Here is a 16294-nt window from a genome sequence, read left to right on the forward strand (position 1 = left end):
AGAGAACTCAAACATATAAGCAAGAAAAGAACAAGTGATCCCATTGCAGACTGGGCAAGGGAGTTGAAGAGAAACTTCTCTGAAGAAGACAGGCACACGGCCTACAGACATATGAAAAAATGCTCATCATCTTTAATCATCAGAGAAATGCAAATCAAAACTACCTTGAGATACCATCTAACGCCAGTAAAATTAGCCTATATCACAAAATCCCAAGACCAGAGATGTTGGCATGGATGTGGAGAAAAGGGAACACTTTTGCACTGCTGGTGGGAATGCAAATTAATACATTCCTTTTGAATGTATTAAAAGAGAGAACACTTAGAGATCTAAAAATAGACCTACCATTCAATCCTATAATTCCTCTACTAGGTATATACCCAGAAAACCAAAAATCAAATTATAACAAAGATATTTGTACCAGAATGTTTATTGCATCCCAATTAATAATTGCTAAGTCATGGAAAAAGCCTAAGTGCCCATTGATCCACGAATGGATTAATAAATTGTGGTATATGTACACCATGGAATATTATGCAGCCTTAAAGAAAGTTGGAGACTTTACCTCTTTCATGTTTACATGGATGGAGCTGGAACATATTCTTCTTAGTAAAGTATCTCAAGAATGGAAGAAAAAGTATCCAATGTACTCAGCCCTACTATGAAACTAATTTATGGCTTTCACATGAAAGCTATAACCCAGGTATAACGTAAGAATATGGGGAATGGGGAGAGAGAGGGGAGGGAGGGAAGAAGATGGGAGGAGGGAGGGTGATAGGTGGGATTACACCTGTGGTGCATCTTATAAGGGTACATGTGAAACTTAGTAAATGTAGAATATAATTGTCTTAATACAATAACTAAGAAAATGCCAAGAAGGCTATGTTAACCAGTCTAATGACAATGTGTCAAACTGTTTATAAAACCAATGTATGGTGCCCCATAATCGCATTAATTTAATATTAATAAGAAAAAAAGTAAAAAAAAATGCTGCTTTGATTAAATAATGAGTTCATGTAATGTGAATTATATTTCAATGAAGATTTTTTAAATGCTGCTGTATAATTGCATTTTATGTGGATTATAGAACTAAAAAAAGGCAAACCTATTATTTTACCTTATCTATACATACTCAAAAAACATTTTGAGTTAAAAAATAAGAATCTTTTAAAATCTTAAACATGCAAAAAAGGTAAGCTTTCCTATCATATACAAAGTGACAGAGACTATAAAATATGACATGTACAATTTTACCGTATGTTTCTTTTATGTTGTTTTAATACAATTATTCCTTTTGTAAGTGCACTGATAACTCAATGCCTCATAAGTTATTAAGACTATATTTTTGCTAAAAAATATTCTTTAGAGGCAACCTTGCAAAGATTTGTAGATCTAGCTTGTGCTTTATTCCATAGGAAGAAGCATTAGAAATTTAGCCCCATGGAGAATTTATTTCTGGCATATACAGTCAAAATACTGAGTGAATTTATTTCTGTATAATTATATCATATTTTATGTTGGAGCTGAAATAATTTCATCAGTATGAAATTGTGTACATAGATGAGTCAACAAAGTCACCTGAATAATTCATTTTAATTTTGATTTTCAGTTATGTGGAAATCAACTTTTCCCCACACCTTGGTTCTTCATTCACAGTGATTAGATTTTCACCTCACATCCTTCATAGTTGAGTTGTGTAGAGCCTTTCATAGGAAATGTTTTTTATATTACATTTGTCATCCCTGGCCTCATTTAAACAGGACATATTTATAACTGCCATGTTTTTATGAATTTTATAAATTTCAGAATCTTCAGCTAATTGGGTGATTGTGACATTGTATGTAGTCACTGATGCTTTATTTTACAGACTAATCCTTATAGTATGAATTATGCTACATGTGGTTCCCCTGTAGAAGAAAATAGAAAAGAAATAATAAACTTATTATTTTATATATTTCTTGTTTTCCAGAAAATAAACACCGCTGGGGCCAGTGATGCAGACGCCCCGTTGGCAGACCCCGGAATGTACCAGTTGGATGTTACATTAAGAAGGGGCCAAAGTTTAGCTGCCCGGGATCGAGGAGGTGAGAACATCAGAAAGCATCATCTAGAAGCTTGTTTTGGGATGTTTCTGACCGACTTTGTCTCCTTATGATTGCTCGAGTTTAAAAAATTAACTATAATATTATACATTTTATTTTTTTATTTTTTTTATTAAATCATAGCTGTGTACATCAATATGATCATGGGGCACCATACACTTGTTTCATAGAATATTTGACACATTTTCAACTCATTAGTTGACATAGCCCTCCTGGCACTATCCTAGTTACTTTGTCAAGACATTTACATTCCACATTTGCCAAGGCTCACATGTACCCTTGTAAGATGCACCACATGTGTGATCCTTTCAATCCCCCTCCCTCCACCCACCTCCCCCCTCCTTCCCCACGCTCTCCCCCTTCCCCCTGTTCTTAGGTTGTAACTTGGTTATAGCTTCATGTGAAGGTCCTAAGTTAGTTTCATAGTAGGGGTGAATACATTGGATATTTTTTCTTCCATTTTTGAGACACTTTACTGAGAAGAATATGTTCCAGCTCCATCCATGTAAACATGAAGGAGTTGAGGTCTCCATCTTTCTTCAAGGCTGCATAGTATTACATGGTGTACATATACCACAATTTGTTAATCCATTCCTGGATTGTTGGGCACTTTCCCTATTTAACAAATGGTGCTGGGTGAACTGGCTGGCAACCTGTAGAAGACTGAAACTGGATTCACACCTTTCACCACTAACCAAGATAGACTCTTACTGGATTAAAGACCTAAACTTAAGACATGAAACTATAAAAATACTAGAAGAGAGTGCAGGGAAAACCCTCGAAGAAATTGGGTTGGGTGATTTTTTTATGAGAAGGACCCCCCGGGTGTTTGAAGCAGCTTCAAAAATACACTTTTGGGACTTGATCAAACTAAAAAGTTTCTGCACAGCCAAGAACACAGTTAAGTAAAGCAAGCAAACAGCCATCAGAATGGGAGAAGATATTTGCTGGTTATGTCTCTGACAAAGGTTTAATAACCAGAATCCACAGAGAACTCAAACGCATTAGCAAGAAAAGAACAAGGGATCCCATCGCAGGCTGGGCAAGAGAATTGAAAAGAAACTTCTCTGAAGAAGACAGGCGAGCGGCCTTCAGACATATGAAAAAATGCTCATCATCTTTAATCATCAGAGAAATGCAAATCAAAACTACTTTGAGATACCATCTAACTCCAATAAGACTAGCCTATATCACAAAATCTCAAGACCAGAGATGTTGGCGTGGATGTGGAGAAAAGGGAACACTTCTGCACTGCTGGTGGGAATGCAAATTAATACATTCCTTTTGGAAAGATATATGGAGAACACTTAGAGATCTAAAAATAGATCTCCCATTCAATCCTGTAATTCCTCTGCTGGGCATATACCCAGAAGACCAAAAACCACACCATAACAAAGATATTTGTACCAGAATCTTTATACATTTTAGAAGTTTAGATTCAAAGACAGTCTGACACATTACTTGACCCTTCCAACCACGGAAGAAGCGGTTTTGAAGCAAATTTCAAAACTCTGACCTCTTCCCAACCTAGACAGCAAGTCTCCACCAGACTGCTAACTAATTAGACTCTACATGACCCACAATTATTGGCTATAGAGGGGAGAACTATATTTGAAGCCATATCAGCCATATCATTACCTTTTGGCAGACATGGAATTCTTTTTGCTTCATAGATTTGCTCAGTTGAATCTGCTGAAATCGCAGGATTCAGGACTAATATCTCACTTAAAACTTTGGAAATTCCTAGCAAGTGACTCTCTGAAGTTTGAATGGACCTGGCAGTGGTCTCTGGGTTGATCAAGCAGGCCTTGCCAGGTCACGATGAAGGACTACACAAGGCAAGCACTCTTAGCTCCTGAATTCCAAATCCCCAGGCAGTGTCCCAGTGAACAGAATGAGGCCAAACACAGGATTCCCTGTATCCTGGTTAGAAACAGGACCATGTGCAGACCCCAGGTAGACCATGTAGCATCCTTTATACATTTTGAAATAACAGCATCTCAGGAAGTAGAGACTTCAAGAGCCCCAAATCCTAAAGGAATCCAAGTTTGGGTGTAACTTGCCCCCACCAGAGGGTGGAGAGAAGCCCATATTCACCTGTTCTCAGGAGACCTTGAGTGTTTCTACATCACCCTGCTCCTGGCATTATGTCATCCCATTTTTCTCCTCCCACCCTATTTGACAACCATACTCAGGGAGCAAAAGGAACTAGTTTAGGGCTATAGTTTATGATTTTTTTGTCTCCTATCTAACTAAAAAATTAGAGAAAATAATTTGACATAATATTGGGGGTATTATGACTAGAAACTATACAAACAATAGATTCAGTTTTTAGGTAAAAACTATTAAACATCAAAACATTCTTAATAAATGAAGGTGTGATTGAAAGTGTTAGAATTTAAATAGGAGAACTTTTGAAAATAATCATCTAGTTTAGTAGTTCAGGACAATGTTTATTGAATAGAACTATCTATCTCAAAAGAAGAGACAATTAGGTTAGAGAAAAATAATGTGAATAACATAGTATTCTTTTCTTTCTTTCTTTTTTTTTTCTTTTTTTATTTTTTTTGCAATTTTTGGGCAGGGCTGGGTTTGAACCCACCACCTCCAGAACACGGGGCCAGTGCCCTACTCCTTTGAGACACAGGTACCACCCATATTCTTTTGCTATATTTACAGTGTATATAATATTTCTTAGTTTTCAAAGTGCTCTCAATCATGTGACATTTGTCTGACACAGAAATGTACCAGGTAACAGAAAATCAATTTTTTGACCTATATTTGCCCCTATATTTTACAATTTGAAATACATAAACATATTTATTATAGTTTTTATGATTATAAAATATTAGAAACCACCTAAATACTCATAAATAGGGGAACGATTGAATAAACTGTGATATGTCCACATCCTTATGCTATACAATGTAAAAAACGAACAAGGAAAATCTCTAAGAATGGATAATAGAAATGTGTTTAAATTCACTTAAAGCAAAGTACAAGAGAGTATTAACAGTGTGCAACACTTTGTGCAAGAAAGAAGTTGACATAAGAAGTTATGCACCATCTGCTCATTTGTACAAATGGAAACACAGGAAGCAAAAGCCAGAAACTGGTGGCTTTTGGTAAATGTGTAAAACAGGTGGCAAGGATGAGGGTTGAGAATGGGGCAAAAGGGGAGAAAAGAAAATATTCCTCTGAGTAAACTTCCTTATGTAGTTCTCACTCTTTAACTATGTCAATATTTTTAAATGAATGAATGAATGAATGGCCTGGATGTGGGAGGACCCTGAAATGAAAGGAATCTTTTTGTGAGCACCAGATTTTAGCTGTAAACCCTGGTGTAAACAGGTGTGCTGTCATCAAAGCTTTGTTGCTCTATTTATAAAGCACAGGCAGAGTAGATTTAGCATGATTTTTAAGAGCCCTGGGATTTCTGGAATGGTAGATGAGCACTGGCATCAACTGAAGTCACCAGCTGCCTTAGCTCTTAACAAGAGAGTTGGCCTCTCTTACGAAGCTTTGAAGCCAGGCATTGACTTCTTACTAGCTATGAAAGTCCTAGATGACATCTTCTTCCAGTAGAAGGCTGTTTTGTCTACACAGCAAGTCTTTTGTTGAGTGCTGCCTTCTTCATTCAGTTCTCTTAGGTAGTTTGGGGTCTCTTGCTTCAGCGTCTACAGCAGTACTTGCAGCCTCTGCCTTGCACTTTGATGTTACAGGGTCTACTTATTTTCTCAGACCTCATGAACCAATGTCTGCTAGCTTCCAACTTTTCTTCTGCAGCTTCCACACCACCCTCAGCCTGCATAGAATTAAAGAGAGTTAGAATCTTGTTGTGCATTGGATTTTGGCTTAAGGGAAAGTTGTGGCTGATTTGATCTTCTATCAGACCACTCCAACTTTCTATCAGCACTAAGGCTGTTTTACTTTCTCATTTATGTGTTCACTGGAGTAGAGCTTTAATTTCATTCCAAGTCTCTTCCTTTGCATTCACAATTTATCTAATTGGTGCGAGACACCTAGATTTTGGCCTATCTCTTCTTTTGATGTGCCTTCCTCCCTAAGCTCAATGATTCCTAGTTTTTGATTTAAAGTGAGAGACTTGTGACTCTTCCTTTCACTTAAACACTTAAAGGTCATCATAGGGTTCTAATTGCCTAATTTTTTAAATTTATTTTTTATTTCAGACTATTACAGGGATACACACATTTTGGTTACATAATTTGTGTTTGTACATTTGAAGTCTATGTTACAAGTGTGTCCTTCACCCAGGATATGTGCTTGCACTTGGTAGATATGAGTTTACCCTGCCTCTTCTTCTTCCCACTACTGAATTTCCATCAAGTCTTCCATATGTGTGCATAAGCATTAATCGACTAGTTTCAATTTAGTATTGAGTACATGTGGTGTTTGTTTTTTCATTCTTGGTAGTACTTCACTTAGAAGAATGGTCTCAGGCTCCATCCATGTTGTTACAAAATACATAAATCAGGAGGCACCACATTATCAGACTTCAGGTTATATCACAAGTCTATAGTGATCAAAACAGCATGGTACTGGTACAAAAGTAGAGACATAGACATATAGAATAGAATAGAGAATCTAGAGATGAGCCCAGCCGCGTATCACCATTTGATCTTTGATAAACCAAACAAAAGCTTGCATTAATAAATGGTGCTGGGTGAACTGGCTAGCCACATGTAGAAGACTGAAACTGGACCCAGACCTCTCACCATTGACAAACATTGATTCTCATTGGATAAAAGGTTTAAATTTAAGACACAAAACAATAATAATTCTAGAAGAGAGTGTGGGAAAATGCTTGACAATATTGGCCTTGGAAAAGAGTTTATGAAGAAGACCCCTCTGGAAATTGCAGCAACACCAAAAATAAATTAAAAGCTTCTGCACAGCTAAGGGTACCACAAACAAAGCAAACAGATGGGCTTCAGAATGGCAGAAAATTTTTGCATGTTAAGAATCTGATAAAGATCTGATAACTAGAATCTATAGAGAACTCAAATTAATCAACAAGAAAAGAGCAAACAACCCCCTCTATAAGTGGGCAAGAGATTTGAACAGAAACTTCTTTGAAGATAATAAATGAATGGCCAACAAACACATGAAAAAATGCTCAGCATCTTTAATCATCAGAGAAATGCAAATCAAAACCACTCTGAGTTATCATTTAACTCCAGTGAGATTAGCCCACATCACAAAGTCTCAAAGCTGTAGGTGCTGGTGTGGTTGTGGAGAGAAGGGAACACTTCTACACTGCTGGTGGGATTACAAACTGATATAAAGTTTATGTATTAGTACGGAAGTATAGAGAATTCTTAAAGAACAAAAGTCAACTTTCCACTTGATCCTGCAATCCCATTACTAGGTGTCTACCCAGAGGAACAAAAATCATTTTACCACAAGGACATTTACACCATGATGTTTATTGCAGCTGAGTTCACAATTGCCAAGTCATGGAAACAACACAAATGCCCATTAATCTATGAATGGCTTAGCAAACTTAGATATGTGTTTGCCATGGAGGACTATTCAGCCATAAGAAAAGATGGAGACTTTGCATCTTTTATGTTTACCTGGATGGAGTTGAAACACATTCTTTTTAGTAAAGTATGACAAGAATGGGGAGGGGGGAGAGACACTAAATCACCAATTCTTTTATGACTGAGTAGTACTCTATTGTCTGCATACACCACATTTTATTTATCTACTGGTGTATTAATGGGCATTTGAGTTGTTTCCACATCTTTGCATTTGTGTAATGTGCTGCTATAAACATTCTAGTGCAAGTGCCTTTTTGATAAGATGTTTTTTTTTCCTTTGGGTAAATACCCACTAGTGGGATTTCTGGATCAGAAAGTAGGTCTACTTTTAGTTATTTGAGATATCTCCATACTACCTTACAGAGAGGTTGTACTCATTCCCACCAACAGCGAGAGAGTGTTCCTTTCACTCCACATCCACACCAGCATCTGTTGCTTTGGGACATTTTTTTTTTTTTTTTTTTTTTTTTGTAGAGACAGAGTCTCACTTTATGGCCCTCGGTAGAGTGCCGTGGCCTTACACAGCTCACAGCAACCTCCAACTCCTGGGCTTAAGCGATTCTCTTGCCTCAGCCTCCCGAGTAGCTGGGACTACAGGCGCCCGCCACAACGCCCGGCTATTTTTTTTTTTGGTTGCAGTTTGGCTGGGGCCGGGTTTGAACCCGCCACCCTCAGTATATGGGGCCGGCGCCTTACCGACTGAGCCACAGGCGCCACCATGCTTTGGGACATTTTGATATGAGCCCTTCTCACTGGAATTAGGTGATACCTCATTGTGATTTGATTTGCATTTCCCTGATGATTAGAGATGCTACGTTTTTTCATATGTTTCTTGATAATTGGCCTAATTTCAATATTGTTATATCTCAGATAATAGGGAATCCCAGGAGAGGGAGAGAGACAGGGCAAGGGCCTGTCAGGAGAGCAGTTCAAATGCATACAGCACTCATTAAGTTTGTCAGATGGCAGTCTGTGGCACCCTAAAACAATTACAATAGGAACATCAAAGATCACTGATCACAGATTATTTTATAGAAATAATAATAATAATAATAATAAAACATAGTGAGAATTTCCAAAATGTAACACAGAGACATGAAGTGAGTACATTCTGGGGAAAACGGTGCTGATACACTTGCTCGAGACAAGGTTGCTGCAAATCTTCAATACGTAAGAAACAAAATATCCTGGAAGTGCAATAAGGCAGGATGCAATAAAACAAGGTATGCCTGTGCTAGAACTGAAGACAAAAAGAGCTGAGCACAGCTCTCTGTGTATACTGGGAACTAGGATAAAAGTAAAAATATAATTGATAATGAGTGACAGTCATGTTTCTCGCTGTTGGAGAAGGAAGTTACAAATATAGAAAGGGATAAGGCCAGAATTAATAGCCTTGGACTATATGGCATTAGACAGATGTCAACGTGAACTAATGGTTTATACCGTATATACAGATAGAAATAAAATGAATAGAGAATGTGTGTATATTTCCTAGATCTGCCTGCTACAAGAGCCCAGAAGCAATGACAAAGGTATAAAGACAGAGTAGCAATGTAGACATCTAGAACCTGGATAGTAGTCTCTAAAAACAGTATCCCCAGTGCAAGTAATGAGAGCTCCTGGAGAAATGGTTTATTTAAAACCTAAGGCAGAGAAAGTATAAGATAACCCAGAACATTTGTAGTACTGGTAAGTAAGAAACTAATCAAAAACCGATGACAGAATGTGAAAACAGCATAGGAGCCAACTTAAAGGAACATCTAATAACCAAGGCTGGACAATCTCAGCAACAAACAAATGCTGGTGATAATGGATTATGACCCATAGAATAAAATATCTATGAGTTCATGCAAATAAATAAGTAACTGTGGTGATAATGGATTATGACCCATAGAATAAAATACCTATGCGTTCATGCTAATAAATAAGTAACTGGGGAAGGAAGTCTTTTTCCTTATGGTAGAATTCCAATGAACATATGTAGAAGGAAGATCAGAATAGAAAATCACCTCTTAACAAACACTTCAGTAACAATTGTTTTAGGCAAAAATTATCCATGAATGCTAAAATTATATGTGGCGAATTATTATAGCATTTCAATGTATTTTTCCACAAGATATGTATGAATTACAAAGAGGAAAATAGTAACTTCACAGAGGAGACCTCAAGAACTCTACCTTGAACAAATTGTTAAAGTTAACATCAGAAGTAATAAGATAGGGAGACATTCTGTGCCTCCTGATGGTGGCGATGGGGAGACCTGCACCATTTCTGCAGCATTCTTGTCAGAATGCATAGCTCTGGTGTAATCATAAGAAAACATCGGGCAAACTCTGGCCACGTGTGACACCAGTTGGCTGAGTGCCTCCTACCTTTTGGTTGGGGTGTTGTACAGTCTTGTTCCAGCGTTCCCTGTGCCTCTTTAATTGTGAGTCTGGTTCTCACTGTGTAGGTACCACTTCTTTCTCTTAGTACCAAATTATTCTCTAGAGATATCTCTGCCAAAAATACAAAAGCAATATTTAGTAGACTGACAGGGCCATTCACTGTGAAAAATATGAGAGAAAAGCTGACTTCCTTGGACTGAAGAACATTCCCAAGTGTTTGCATTGCTAGCTCCAGTCCAGCTTTACTAGATAAGAAGAAATATTTAAATGGAAGAAACAATCAGAGTTAAGTGTGACTTGATTACCTACTTATCTTTGACCCCTCTATGAATAACAGGTGTGTTAAACCTTTGATTATATAGAATATTGGGCCATTTTAGATTTGTGAATTTACACACATACACATAATGGTAGGAGAAAGATGGAGACGGGTAGTTTGAAGTGAAAAGGCGAGCCAGGAAGTACTGCAGTTGTGTGGGAATGGAGTGTCGAGGGCTTGGGCGTGAATGATAGGTGTGGAAGTGGAGAAGGACAGGAGTATGTGAGGGATGGTTCAGGGAAATGTCCAGCAGGACTGGGGATCAATTAGATGAGGGGACTGAAAAAGAAAACCATTGAGGTTTTAAGGCTGGTGGTGCCTAGGAGCCATCTGGAGGGAGGTTGGAAAAAGATAAATGTACAAAACATACTTGTATAACTGTTAGAATTTGTTGCAATCTTATCATGTATGACATTGATGTCCTTATTTCCTGCCCAGCAAAGCAAAATGTCTAAGCCCCTGTGTCTCCTATCACCCTTGTACAGAGCAGTGAGAGGAAAAAATTCATTACAGCACCACCACCATCACTAGAATTCATTGGGACTTTGCTTGTCCAGAGTCCGCCTTGATGCATAACAGGCACTAAGTGGGCTTGGTAGTCAGAGCAGGCCATCATTCTTCTATTTTTCTACCTGCCTTTCACAACAACCCCTAGATGCTTCTTGAAATGCTATCACGTTTTCCTGAGTTTTAGGCACCCTGACGTGTAGGGTATGTAGCACATGGTTCTAGGGAGTCTGACACACATAAGACAAGTTTCATACTTTGTTAGCTGTGTGACTTTGAATGACATAAGTATTTTCTCTGCTGCAGTTATAGGGTTCCAGATCTAGCAAATAAAAGTTCATGGTGCCTAGTTAAATTTGAATTTCAGGTGAAAAAAAAAAGCATTATATCTTATATATATGTATGAATATGTCTCATGTATTTGGAGCATATTTATACTAGAATTTTTTTTTTTGAGACAGAGTCTCACTTTGTTGCCCTCAGAGTGTGGTGGCGTCAGAGCTCACAGCAACCTCAAACTCTTGGGCTTAAGTGATTCTCTTGCCTCAGCCTCCCAATTAGCTGGGACTACAGGTGCCCACCACAACACCCGGCTATTTTTGGTTATAGTTGTTATTGCTGTTTGGCAGGCCCAGGCTGGATTCAAACTCGCCAGCTCCCGTGTATGTGGCTGGCATCCTAGCCACTGAACTACAGGTGCCAAGCCAGTATACTAGAATTTTTTATTTATCTAAAATTTAACTTGGTATCATTTTATCTAATACCCCTATGCAATTATGATGCACGGTTATTACAGAAATGCCATTTGTGTGTTAATTAGGTTGTGCTTTTCAGGAGCTACATCTTTTGGCAGAGAACTTCTGTATTATCATCTGTTATATTTTGAATATAAAGATTTTTTTTTGTGGAGTAGAGACAGAGTCTCACTTTATCATCCTTGGTAGAGTGCTGTGACACACAGCTCACAGCAACCTCCAACTCCTGGGCTTAGGCGATTTTCTTGCCTCAGCCTCCTGAATAGCTGAGACTACAGGCACCTGGAAGTAGTGCCTGGCTATGTTTTTGTTGCAGTTTGGCCAGGGCTGGGTTTGAACCCACCACCCTCAGTATATGGGACCGGCACCCTACCCACTGAGCCACAGGCACCGCCCTGAATATAAACTTTTGACATGATTTTTTGTACAGTTAAAGAAAGGCAATCTGTGCCTTTCTGGGAATTGCTATTACCAGATGTATTGTATTACCCAACAATTTTTTTTTTTTTTTTTGTAGAGACAGAGTCTCACTGTACCGCCCTCGGGTAGAGTGCCGTGGCGTCACACGGCTCACAGCAACCTCTAAGTCTTGGGCTTACGCGATTCTCTTGCCTCAGCCTCCCGAGCAGCTGGGACTACAGGCGCCCGCCACAACGCCTGGCTATTTTTTTGTTGCAGTTTGGCCGGGGCTGGGTTTGAACCCGTCACCCTCGGCATATGGGGCCGGCGCCCTACTCACTGAGCCAACAATTTTATTTCTTTTGCTATTTGTAGCTGTTGCTTTTGCTATTTGTAGGGATAAATAGGTAACAGCAATTCCCTACAATTTGGATCATGCAAGATTTGGTAGTTTCTTAGAATTGCCTTAACAAATTGCCAAATAGAAGCTTAAAACAACAGAAATTTATTCTCTTGAGGTTGCGGAAGCCAAGAGTCCAAAAATTGAAGTGTGACTGGGCAACATTCTCTCCAATTGTTCTTGGGAGGAGTTCTTCTTGCCACTTGGAGCTCTGGTAGCTCCAAACATTCCTTGGCCTTTAGATGCATTGCTCTAGGGTGGTGCCTATGGCTCAGTGAGTAGGGTGCTGGCCCCATATACCGAGGGTAGCGGGTTCAAACCCGGTCCCAGTCAAACTGCAACAAAAAAAATAGCCGGGCGTTGTGGCAGGCGCCTGTAGTACCAGCTTATCGGGAGGCTGAGGCAAGAGAATCGCCTAAGCCCAAGAGCTGGAGGTTGCTGTGAGCCATGTGACGTCATGGCACTCTACCATGGCACTCTACCGCGGGTGATAAAGTGAGACTCTGTCTCTACAAAAAAAAAAAAAAATCTCTGGATGCATCGCTCTAACTGCTGTCTCCATCTACATGTGTCCTTCCTCTTGGTGTCTCTTTACCTTCTATTTCCCATTCCTTTCCCCTAGAAGGGCAACAAGCTCTGGATCCAGGGTGATTTCGTCTCAAGATCCTTAACTTGTTTACATCTGCAAAGACCCTATTTCCAAATAAGGTCACATTCACAGCAATCAGGGGATTAGACTTGGATGTATCTTCTGAGGGAACCCAAGTTAACCCACTACAAAGGACAATTCCTTCTCATCATATACTGGAAAAAGTGCTCTGTATGAATGTGTTTATTGTGATTCTATTTACAGCAGTGTTGGAAATCCCTGCATGTGGAGAGTAAGCTATCTCAATTGTTCCACCTTGAAACTCTTTGCGTCTATTCTGTGGTTGGTGTGTCAATGCTGAAGGAAAGTTTCCAAGTCTTCTGAGAAAGATGTTTTTCACGTAAAATAAGAATTATTGAAGCCTGGTAAATGAGAATAAATTCAGAGGCATTCAACCTACTGCCCAAAGACCATGTACAGATTATGTGAGGACATTTTTACATATCTGTGGTGTTGGATATCTTGAAAAGCATGCACAGATCATTGGGGGTTTTTTTGTTTTTTTTTTTTTGCTCATTAATTTTCATTAGTGTTTGTGTATTTAATGTGTGGCCCAAGGCAACTCTTCTTCTTCCAGTTTAGGGCAGAGAAGCCAAAAAGTTGAACTTTGCCCCCAGGTAAGCTTCCCCTTTCTCACAGTGCAGTGAAGCCTCACTCATTGAGGGCCAATGTTTGTATGGAGTTTGTGTGTTCCCCACCTGTCTGCATGGGATTTTTTCAGTTGCTCCACTTTCCTCCCACATCTCAAAGCTGTGCCCGTTGGGTGAATTGATGTGACCATCTGGTCCAAGTATGACGCGGGTGTGTGTGAGGGAGCCCTACGATGAGTGGCGTCCTATCCAGGGCTGATTCCTGCCCTGCACACTGAATCAGAATAATTGGGTAATTAATTTTCTTGCTTGTTTTTATTAATCTTTCTCAAAGGTATGTACATCTCACATTTCTTCCAGTTTTTTTCCTTTTTTTAAACTTCAGATTGATATGAGGGTACAAAGGAATAGCTTACATTGTGTTTCTAAGATAAAGTTCAGGTTGTAGTTGAGCCCTTCACCCCAGGGGTGTGCTGTATACCCTCACATTGTGCACCTTAGGCGAGAACATGCCTGTCACCCTCTCTTATCTCATCTCCCTTTTGCCTTCTCCCGAGTTGAAGTTAATTGTGTTTTCCTCTCGTGAGTATGTGCTTGTTTATTAGTTTCATATGAGTATTAAGTACATTGGATATTTGCTTTTCCTTTCTTGTGATACTTTACTAAGAAGAATGTACTTCAACTCCATCAAGGTATATACAAAAAATGTAAAGTCTCCTTTTTATGACTGAATAGTATTGCATGGTATACATATATGTAAGTTTGTTAATCCATTCATGGGTTGATGGGCACTTGGATTGTTTTCACATCTTGGCAATTGTGAATTGAGCTATGATAAACATTCTAGTGTAAATCTCCTTATACTAAAATGATTTTTTTTCTTCTAGGTAGATACCTAGTAATGGGATTATATAATCAAATGGAAGATCTACTTTTAGCTCTTTGAGCATTCTCCATATTTTTTTCCACAGAGGCTGTATTAGTTTTCAGTCCCACCAGCAGTGTAAAAGTGATCTCTTCTCTCCACATCCACACCAGCATCTGCAGCTTTGGGACTTTGTTGTGAGCCATTCTCACTGGGGTTAGGTGATATTGCAGGGTGGTTTTGATTTGCATTTCTCTGATAATTAGGGATGATGAGAATTTTTTCAAATGTTTTTTGACCATTTGTCTGTGTTCTTGGGAGAAGGTTCTGTTCAAGTCTCGGCCATTTATGAGTGGGATTGTTTGTTCTTTTCTTGTTGATTAGTTTGAGTTCTCTGTAGATTCTAGTTATCAGTTCTTTGTCAGATTCTTAGTATGCAAAAATCTTCTCCTATTCTGAAGGCTATTTGCTTTAGTTGTGTACCCTTAGCTAGGCAGAAGCTTTTTAGCTTGATTATATCCCCTTTATTTGTTTTTGGTGGTTCTGCAGTTGCCAATGGGGTCTTCTTCATAAAATCTTTTCTCAGGGCAATTTTGTCAAGAGTGTAGTTTTATTTTTTCAAGTTCCTTAAAGTATGACTTTGGTATTTTGATGGGGATTGCATTCAATCTATAGATCACTTTGGGTAGTATGGACATTTTAACGATGTAGATTCTTCTCAGCCATGATTATGGTGTATGTTCTTCCATTTGTTAATGTCCTCTGCTATTTCTTTTCTCAGGGTTGCATAGTTCTCTTGTAGAGATCCTTTATGTGCTTTGTTGGGTATATTCCCAGGTATTTCATTTTCTTTGAAGCTGTTGTGAAGGGTACTGTGTCATTGATTTTATTCTCAGGTTGGCTGAGGATACTACTGATTTGTGGACATTGATTTTATATCCTGAAACTTTACTACATTCCTCTATCATTCCAGAAGCCTTGTGGTTGAGTTCCTAGAGTTTTTTAAGTATAAGTATAAGATCGTATCTTCAACAAAGAGTGAGGGTTTGACCTCCTCTGCCTCAATTTGAATGTCCTTGATTGCCTTCTCTTGCCTGATCGCATTGGCTAGAACTTCCAGCACTATGTTGAATAGCAGTGGTAATAGAGGACAACCACATTTGGTTTCAGTTCTAAGTGGAAATGCTTTCAGTTTTACTCCTTTCAGTATGATATTGAAAGTATTCAGTATGTTTGTTGTAGGCTTCAATCAGTTTAAGAAATGTCCCATCTATTCCTATTTCTTAAGTGTCCTTGTCAGGAAGCGAAGCTGAATTTTTTTAATGTGTAACTGTATTCTGTTTGCTGGTATTTTATGGAATATTTTGTGTCAATATTCATTAATGATATTGATCTGTAGTTTTCCTTTTCTGCTAAGTCCTTTCCTAGTTTTGGTACCAGGGTGACATTTGCTTTGTAGAACGTTCTGGGGAAGATTACTTCTTTCCCTATGTTTTGGAATAGTTTCTGCAATAGAGATATGCGGCCCTCTTTGAAGGTTTGTAGAATTCAGTTTTAAAACTGTCTGGTCCAGGGCTTTTCTTTTTTGGGGGAGATTTATTACTGTTGTTGCAATTTCGGTATTTGATACTGGTCTGTTCAAAATTTCTAGTTCTTTCTGGTTGAGTTTAAGGAGGCAGTTTGATTCCATGTTTTGGTCCATTTTCTCCATATTTTCAAATTTCTGGGTATACAGGTTTTTGTATAACCATTTATGA

At 38.6% G+C, this 16294-nt stretch overlaps 1 protein-coding gene across 11 annotated transcripts in view; it reads left to right on the plus strand.

Annotated features, from left to right (window-relative positions):
• Positions 1-16294, plus strand: part of MCTP1 (multiple C2 and transmembrane domain containing 1) — a 621784-nt gene that overhangs the window by 273125 nt on the left and 332365 nt on the right. For all 11 annotated transcript variants that reach the window (XM_053586428.1, XM_053586455.1, XM_053586444.1 and 8 more), the window contains exon 2: positions 1970-2084. In XM_053586428.1, coding sequence (XP_053442403.1) covers positions 1970-2084 — 115 coding nt within the window. The remainder of the gene's footprint in view (positions 1-1969; positions 2085-16294) is intronic.

The sequence above is a fragment of the Nycticebus coucang genome, chromosome 1 (genome assembly GCF_027406575.1).
Source record: "Nycticebus coucang isolate mNycCou1 chromosome 1, mNycCou1.pri, whole genome shotgun sequence".
Taxonomy (NCBI): domain Eukaryota; kingdom Metazoa; phylum Chordata; class Mammalia; order Primates; family Lorisidae; genus Nycticebus; species Nycticebus coucang.